This window comes from Hippopotamus amphibius, chromosome 4 (assembly GCF_030028045.1).
Source record: "Hippopotamus amphibius kiboko isolate mHipAmp2 chromosome 4, mHipAmp2.hap2, whole genome shotgun sequence".
NCBI lineage: Eukaryota > Metazoa > Chordata > Mammalia > Artiodactyla > Hippopotamidae > Hippopotamus > Hippopotamus amphibius.
Window position 1 is genome coordinate 11699508 of NC_080189.1, and position 9270 is coordinate 11708777.

At 38.5% G+C, this 9270-nt stretch overlaps 1 protein-coding gene across 1 annotated transcript; it reads left to right on the plus strand.

The window, feature by feature from the left end:
- Positions 1–4057: 4057 nt before the first annotated feature.
- On the plus strand, positions 4058–4475 carry LOC130851793 (hydroxyacylglutathione hydrolase, mitochondrial-like). The gene has a single exon (XM_057732529.1). The coding sequence runs from the start codon at positions 4065–4067 to the stop codon at positions 4473–4475; it is 411 nt and encodes a 136-aa protein (XP_057588512.1). The 5' UTR covers positions 4058–4064.
- Positions 4476–9270: the final 4795 nt, after the last annotated feature.

The window sequence follows — 9270 nt, forward strand, 5'->3', positions numbered from 1 at the left end:
TATTCTGCTGGTGAGAATGTAAATTGGTGTTTCTACTATGGAAAACAGTATGGAGGTTTAAAAAAGAACTATAAACAGAACTACTATATGATCCAGCAATTCCACTCCTGGGTACATACACAGAAAACATAAAAACTTTAATTTGAAAAGATATATGTACCCCAATGTTCACAGCAGCACTACTTACAATAGCCCAGCATGGAAGCAACCAAAGTGTCCATCAGCAGAGGACTGAATTAAAAAGATGTGGTGTTTAATTAAAAAAAGGATAAGAATTTTAATGCAAAAAAAAAAAAGATGTGGTCTACATACACACAATGGAATATTACTAAGCCATTAAAAAAGAATGAAATACTGCCATTTACAGCAACATGGAAGGACTTAGAAAATATTTTGCTTAGTGAAATAAGTCAGAGAAAGACAAATACTGTGTGATATCGCTTATATATGGAATCTAAAAAATAACACAAATAAATGTATATGCAAAATAGAAACAGACTCATAGATATAGAAAATAAACTTGTGGTTACCAAAGGGGAGAGGGAAGGAGGGAGTGGAAAATTAGGGGTATAGGATTAACAAACTACTATATATAAAATAGATAAGTAACAAGGATACACTGTATAGCACAAGGAACTATACCCATTATCCTGTAATAACCTATAATGGATTATAATCTACAAAAATACTGAATCATTAAATCACTATGCTGTACACCTGAAACTAACATAGTATTGTAAATCAACTATACTTTAATAAAAAATAAAAATAATTTTAAAGATAAATTTTTAAAAATTAACACCCATTTCACTATTTTACTTTATTAAAACAGATCTTAAAAAGTAATTTCGTTTCTAGATCCTATTTAGTATGTTAGAAGTTTGAAAGAACAATGCCTCCATCTTAAATAAGAGAAGACCAGATAATCTACAAGATTGTAACTATATTAAACTCATCATTAAACTGAGGTTGCAGGGAAATCAACTAGAATGAAATCTCAGGAAAGAGAGGTATCTCCAAAGAGACATGGGATATGAACTCTGCCTTGCCTGGGCTAGAGTATTGGAAGGATATGGGGCCACCATAGTTGCCTGTAAGAACTGCTTTATCAGATTGTTAAAGGCTGAAAGTGAGGGTACTATGAGCATACAAGGGCTAGGAGCCACATTGAAGAGAGGAGTTCACAAGAATCCTCGAAGTTGTCACCAAGTACTCATAACAGTCCTCGCAAGAACTTTGGAGGAGGCTGGAAAACCAGAGAATGCCTTCTTCATGGTGCAGGTCTAGATGAACATAGTCATAGCTGCTGCAGTAGGCAGAAAACCCTCTCCCTCCACCAAGTCTTTCTCCCTTATGGGTCAAAAGCCTGAAGCCACTGGGGGAAGGGCAGCAAACCCTGTTTCTCTCAGAGACAGATGAGGACTCATTGCTGAGGAGAGGAAACAGAAACAAAACAAAACAAAACAAACAAACAAAAAACCCTCTAGCTCTGGGGTTTCCATGAGGCAGGAAACCATTCTAGATCTGAACCATGAGCTATCTCCTAAGGCTGAGGAAGGGGCAAGACCACTAAGAACGCCCCAACCCTGGGACACTGGGACAAAGAATGTGCCTCAAACTGAGATAGACCCAGGGGAACTGAGAATAAACCCTCACCCTCCACCACCAGGCTAGCAAGAATTGAGGAACAAGTGATAGCAGTTTATCATGGGCAAGAGGCTCACATTTAGCTTAGCTGTGTACCAGGAAGAAGAGGAAATGAACCTGAGGAACACCAAGCCAGACTTGATTAGGCTACATCTGAGGTCCTGTGTTTAATGCAAAAAATCTATAATGTAAGAGAGATATTTAGAATATTCAAACCCCATAGAAGAAAGTCCTTGATAGTAAGAAGTATGAAATCATGCTCATGAGTAAACATTGAGGAGCATTTAGCTTTATCATTTCCTACCCTCAGTGTCATCTCAGGAGAAGAACCCACTAGCAGCATGTGGTCTTTACCATCAACAGACCACACCAAACCAAAGAAACTGATCCAGGTTGGAGACCCAGTTTGCTTCTAAACTGGTTTGCTCTTAACCTAAGAAATAAGTCGTACAAAGAATATTTTAAAATGCAGGTAGGGAACAGGTTGTGTTTCATGGAAACTCATTTTAAGACATGATTCACAGCCCATGCAGAGACATCAAGTCAATGTCCCCAAATTCTACCATATAAGGCAATAACTTCTCTAATCAATAAACTATGTTATCAAGGCCTAATATCTGTATACCCAGGCTCAAAATTTTTATTCTGATAACCCCAAAGCAATCTTCCCTTTATCTGCACCTGTGCTTCAAGACAGTGTTTTCCATATTTGTCCATTTGCGGGTTTATCATGAAAAGTAAATCAGGCTAGGTTGTATGCATGCAAGCTTCCAATGGAGCTGGAACAGAAAAAACACAAAACAAAACAAACAAAAAAGAGAAGCCTTTCCAGATGGTTCATCTTCAGCACAAACAGTTCTGCTACTTGGTCCTTATGGCCCCACACTTCCATTGGTATTTGAAGTTTCTACAACAGATTGAGATGCTAAACAGAGCCTGTGGGAAGCCTTGATTAGAGAATCAAAGTGGTGGTCCATAGGGTTTTGGAGAAAAAACATGCCTCTTCAAGAAGGTAGCTGTTCTTTTGAAAACAGCTCTTGCTTGCTATTGGACCAATGTGGTAACTGAATGCCTGGCCATCAGAAACCAGGTCACTATACACATTGAGCTGTACATGAAAGCCTGCTCTGAGAAACAAATCTTAAAGTAGTGCATCTGGGACTAGGCCTGAGCAATTTCTGAAGACTCAAGCAACTGTCATAAACAGTTGGTTCATACTCCCACTATGTCTATTCTACCACACCGCCACTGAGGCTTCAACCCACAATTATGTTCTCCTATGAAACCACTAGGACTACTTACTGATAAGGTGTGGGTGGCCCTAAAAGACCATGGAGAAAGGGTGTCTCCTAAAGGGAAGAATTTTAAACAGTACATTTCACCATCACTTTGCCTGAAAGAAAAATGATCTAAAGCCAAGATACACTCTGATTTAAAGGCCATACCTAATCTTTCGCCTGGACATAAAAGATACATTTTACAGGATTGTGGACACAGAGCTATAGGGAAGAAATAGGAGTAAATTCATGTGTATCCCGTGTGACTGATCATGACAAAGAAGGTTCCCACTTTTTACATGGACAAGAAAACTGGCTGTAGGTGTCAATCAGCCTCATTTCCCAAGCACACCATTAGTTGCGGCAGCAAAGATGAGGACTACCTATGAGTTCAACAACTTGGACTCCATCTAGCCACAATTAATTCATTTGCTCTTATTACTGACCATCCATTTTGTCAGCAGCAGAACCAACACTAAACCTCCAGCAGGACACAATACTCAGATTGTGGTCTCTAATACCAATTTCCACCCAAAGGAACCAGAGCTTCTTAGAGATATAATTCCCATGATAAGGCAGGGAATATAAAAGATGGGACTGTAATATTGTATCACACCAGAGTGTAAGAAGCTTTAAGAGATTACTAGGATAATGTGGGAAAAAACTTTTTAATAAGCTCTTTGTTAGACAGAGTAATAACTCCCTAAAGATGTCTATGTCCTAATATCCATAACCTGTGAATATTCTGCCTTCCATGATAAAAGGAAATTGCACATGCATTTATACTAAGGATCTTAAAATGGGGGAATTATCCTGGATTATCTGTGTAAGCTCATTTCAATCACAAGCGTCCTTACAAGAGCAAGGTGAGAGGATCAGAGTCAGAAGAAAGAGGTGTAATGAGGGAATCAGAGAATCAGAGCTGAGAGAGTTTGAAGATGCTGTGCTGCTGGCCTTGAGGTAGAAGAAGGAGCCATGAGCCAGGGAATAAAGGCTACCTTGGGAAGCTGGGAAAAGCAAGGAATCTGATTTTTCTCTGGCCCTCCTAAAATGTTGTGGATGCCTAGATTTTGCCCAGTAAAACTCATTTTAGAGTAGCCCGCCCTCCTCCCGCGCTGCCACCCGCCCGCAGCCCCGGTCATGGTGCTGGGCAGCGGGCTTCTCCGCCGTTGGAGCCTCGCTGCGCTGGGAGTCGCCTGCGCCCGTCGCGGCCTGGGTCCAGCCCTGGTGGGAATCTTTCTCCATCACACGGATTTAAGGAAGAGCTTGACCGTGGATCAGGGCACCATGAAGGCTGAGTTACTGCCTGCTCTGACCGACAATTACATGTACCTGATCATCGATGATGACACTAAGGAGGCTGCTATTGTGGACCCAGTGCAGCCCCAGAAGGTTGTGGAAACGGTGAAGAAGCATGGTGTGAAGCTGACTACAGTGCTCAGCACCCACCACCACTGCGACCACGCTGGCGGGAACGAGAAGCTGGTCAAGTTGGAGCCTGGATTGAAGGTGTACGGGGGCGATGACCGGATCGGGGCCCTGACTCAATAAAAAAAAACAAAAAACAAAAACTCATTTTAGACTTCTCTCCTTCAGAACTATAAGATAAAAATATTTTGTTGTTTTAAGCCACAATGTTTGTGGTGATTTGTTACAGCAGCAGAAGGAAATTAAAACAGGCTCTCATTCAGTAAATATGGGATAATTTGAACATCAATAAGAATATAACTGCAATTAATTAAAACACTGCAAATAATTTCACATCGATGAGTTCATAAGGATAAACAAACAAAAAAAACCACCTTGTGTGTTGATAAAAAAGGAAAAAAAGGTGGTAAAAAAGGAAAACAAAAAAAACAAAAAATTTTCCTGCCTTTCCTATACTAACTATAACTCAAGAAGATGAAATAGTGGTGAGGAGGAAGTTTCTATTTATAAATGTATACCAGATACACAGATAAAGGGGTGATAGAATATCACCTCCTTGAAATTCCTAGTGAATAAATGAAGCTGGGTCTGTAGTTTTCTACCACAAGTGGTTTTGACCTCCCAAGGGACATTTGGTAATGTCTGGAGACTTTTCTGATTGTCAAGACTGGAAGGTGGTGGGGAGGTGATGCAACTGCCATCTAGTGGGTAGTGCTCATGGATGCTGTGAAATAGCCTATAATGCACAGGAAAGAATTATCCAGCCCAAAATGCCAATGGACATTTGCTTCCTCTGAGAAACCCTGAGCTTGGCAATTAAATAATTGCCATAAACCCTAGAAAAGAGAAATCAAACACTGTATACCTTTTTATAGAAGTATGATGCCTCCATCTAGAAAATGCTCTTGCCAGAAAAAAAAAGAAAAAAAGCACACTTAAATCTCATCAGTCCTCTAGAGCTCACAGGAGACACAGGGTCAACAGAACATGCAAACTACGCTGACAGGATATCATCAAAAAATCCAGATGCATGGAAATCCAACTGGGAAAAATAATCCTATTTTATTCAACAAATAATTCCAAGGGGAAAGAAAAAAAATTTGAGGGTGAACCTATAGATAAAACAATTTCTTCAGAGACATAGTAGACAATTTCAATGTATGGAATCTATTTGGATTCTCATTGGAACAAACTATAACATATATAAATGTTAGTCATTTTTTTTCAGAAAACAGTGATGTTTTTATGGTTATTAAATAATGAAGATGATTTTATTCTCAAATATTTTTCATTGTCCAACTTTCAAAAATTATATTTGATGGCTTTATTGCTTAGAATATCATCTTATTTTGCCCCTGTACCAACAGTACTTTCCTCCCTTATAACGGAAATGTCTTTCACAAACAACTACTAATTAGAGATGTCAGTCATCTCAAAGTGGTCTAAGTAATTCACTGAGAATTTAATTTACTGAGAAAAGACAGTGTGGAAAAAAGGTCTATAAAATAAAAAAGATAAAAATAGAAACATTTCTAAAAATTAATTCAGAAAATTAACTTTTAATTTCTTAAAAACAAAAATATTTCTATTTTTTAGGAATGCTACTGGTATACATTTGAGGTCACTCAATGTTATTATTATTTGTATTGAATGTGTTTTGCATAACAGGTTATTTAGGAGCTGTTATGTGGCAGTGGCTAAAAAGTCAATGGGACCTTCTTTTCAGAGATGGGAAGCTATTTCTAGCCTGTTAATGAGGTTGTTGTTGAAATTTACTAAGATAATCAGGAGACTGGTTCAAAACATCTAGAAAGCAGATTATAAAAAGTTAGAAAGATAACCTGGAATTTTCTTCCCTCAGACATATAAGCCCCTTCCAAAGAAAATCCTGGAAAATAGCTTATTGGTAATCAATTGACAAATATTTAACCCGTAAGTTGTGAATATTTAAGATTAATAAATAAATGGTCTTTTAAAGCTAAAAAAAAATAGAAACTTAAGCCATGGAATATATGATTACGCTAGTCTGTTTCTACATGTGTAAAGCCTACTCTCAACATTTCTGCTTCTTGTGAAATGAAGACTGGGGTAATTCTTCAGGTGAACTCAATCAAGCTGAGGCACTGGTTAAGGGCAAAAGGGATCATGGAAGGTGGTGAGAAAAAGTATAACTGTGACCACGAAGTAGGCACAGAAATGAGGATATAGGATCTTCACATGATTTCCTCCCTGAAGTGCCATGTGTATACTGTATTATTGAATAATTTCCTTCTTCTTTCATCTCTTCCTCCTACAATTTTATTGCTGGTGTAGTCATGCTGAATTGTGAGGTTTACTCCACAACTTACAGAACATTCAGACAGAATTATGATATTTTTGAGGAGAAAGGGGACCCACAAGAGAAGTCCAATCCAGGAGAAGATATAGTGTTCCTCTGAAATCTCTTCTAAATCCCATGACTTGACTTTTCTCTTTGTCCATTGCCAGTATCTTAACTTCAGAGTCTCCTAATGTCTCAATAGTATCACTGGAGCAGCCCCCTAGCTGATCTCTTTGTCTCTAATCTTTTCTTTCTCTGACTCATTTGCCACAGTGATAATATAAAAAATGTAAATTTTATCAATTTCACATGGCTTTGTTATTTCCAGCTTGTTTGTTGAGTTTGTTTTCTAATTGTGTATAGCATGGCCAAATAAATTGTAAGTTGCAAAAATGAAATGAAATGAAATGAAATAAAATTCAAATAAAATATCTTTACTAGTTCCCTTTTGCTTCCAGGATAAAGTTCAAAATAATTTAGCATTTAATGGCCTCCAAGACCTGACTCCTCCCTGCCACCTGCTTTGTCCTCACTACTTCCTCAGCCTTCTCTGCCCTGTGAGCCAGGCTCCCAGGATGGTTTTGAACTTGTGTGCTCGCTTCCAGCTTAGCACCTTTTACAAGTTGCTCCTTTGCTCAGGTTGATTGTCACCTAGGTAAACTGTTCTCGCTTTTCTAGTCCCCATACAGACCTTTTCTGGTCCTTTCATACAGGAGGATTTCACCCCTGAAGGCATATTCTTTCTGTGACACTTATGCTGCATTTTATCTGCTTCATTATCTGTCACCCCTGCTTTGCAGTCATATCCCCATCAGGATTGTATCATATTAACTATTTTCTCCAAGAAGCATTCATGCCACTGACACACAGTAGACTCTCCACTGATATTTCTGAATTAACAAGAGGCCCCCAGCACTGACAACTTTGGGGAATGCCTGCTTAAATCACAGAATGTAGTATTGATACTTTTAGGTAAATTTAAAACAGAATCAATATTGTGAAAATGACTATACTACCCAAAGCAATCTACAAATTCAATGCAATTCCTACCAATGGCATTTTTCACAGACCTAGAACAAAAAATTTTACAATTTGTATGGAAACACAAAAGACCCCAAATAGCCAAAGCAATCCTGAGAAAGAAAAACAGAGCTAGAGGAATCAGGCTCCCTGACTTGAGACTATATTACAAAACTACAGTAATCAAGGCAGTATGGTACTGGCATAAAAACAGAAATATAGATCAATGGAACAGCACAGAAAGCCCAGAGATAAACCCATGCACCTATGGTTACGTAATCTGTGGCAAAGAATATACAATGGAGATGGGACTTCCTACGTTGCACAGTGGTTAAGAATCCACCTGCCAATGCAAGGAACATGGGTTCAAGCCCTGGTCTGGGAAGATCCCACATGCCACGGAGCAACCAAGCCCGTGTACCACAACTATTGAGTCCATATGCCACAACTACTGAAGTCCACATGCCTAAAGCTTGTGCTCCACAACAAGAGAAGCCACTACAATGAGGAGCCCAAGCACCACAATGAAGAATAGCCTCTGCTTGCCACAACTAGAGAAAGCCCGTGTGCAGCAATGAAGACCCAATGCAGCCAATAAATAAATAGATAAATTAATTAATTAATTAATTAATTAATTTTTTTAAAGAAAGAATATACAATGGGGAGAAGACAGCCTCTTTAATAAGTGGTGCTGGGAAAACTGGACAGCTACATATAAAAGAATGAAATTATAACACACCTTAACAGCATACACAAAAATAAACTCAAAATGGATTAAAGATCGAAATGTAAGACCAGACACTACAAAACTCTTCGAGGAAAACACAGGCAGAACTTAAATTGTTATATTGACATAAATCCCAGCAACATCTTTTTTGACCTACCTGTTAGAGTAATGAAAATTAAAACAAAAATAAACAAACAGGACCTAATTAAACTTAAAATCTTTTGCACAGCAAAGGAAACCATAAACAAGACAAAAATGACAACCGTCAGAATGGGAGAAAATATTTACAAATGAACAAACTGATAAAGGATTGATCTCCAAAATGCATAAGCAGCTCGTACAGCTCAATATCAAAACATCAAATGGATTTTGGATTATAAGAAACTTCAGTTCTGCTTGAACACTGAGATTGTGTGACAATGTGTTCACACGTGGGAAAACTGCACATCAACTGACATAAAGAAAAGATGACAGAAGAAAGGACTTTGAGACGTCTTCAAGGGGGTGAGACATTGAGCTGCCATCATATTCTTTCTCCCACTTCCCCTTCATTGTCCCTTGTACAATTACTTCTTCTCCCTCTTTTACCTTATTTAGGCTTTCTCTCAGAGGTGAGGTCTACACCAGGCTATTCCAAGCTCAGCAGATTTACAAAGATCAACTAGGGCCCTATTGAGTGTGAGGAGGAGGGATGGGAGAAGACATTTATATGGAGACTGGACGGTGACATCTGCCCAGCTGACTCAACTATCCTGATTACAAAATACATGTTAAAGTTGTCTTATCTTTCACTGCTTTGGCTGAGAAATCTGTCCTTTCTTAGATTAACTACATCTTTTATATTATACACC

What these genes read in the sequence shown, in the direction of transcription:
- LOC130851793 (XM_057732529.1), top strand. Translation starts at nt 4,065, where the DNA reads ATGGTGCTGGGCAGCGGGCTTCTCCGCCGTTGGAGCCTCGCTGCGCTG.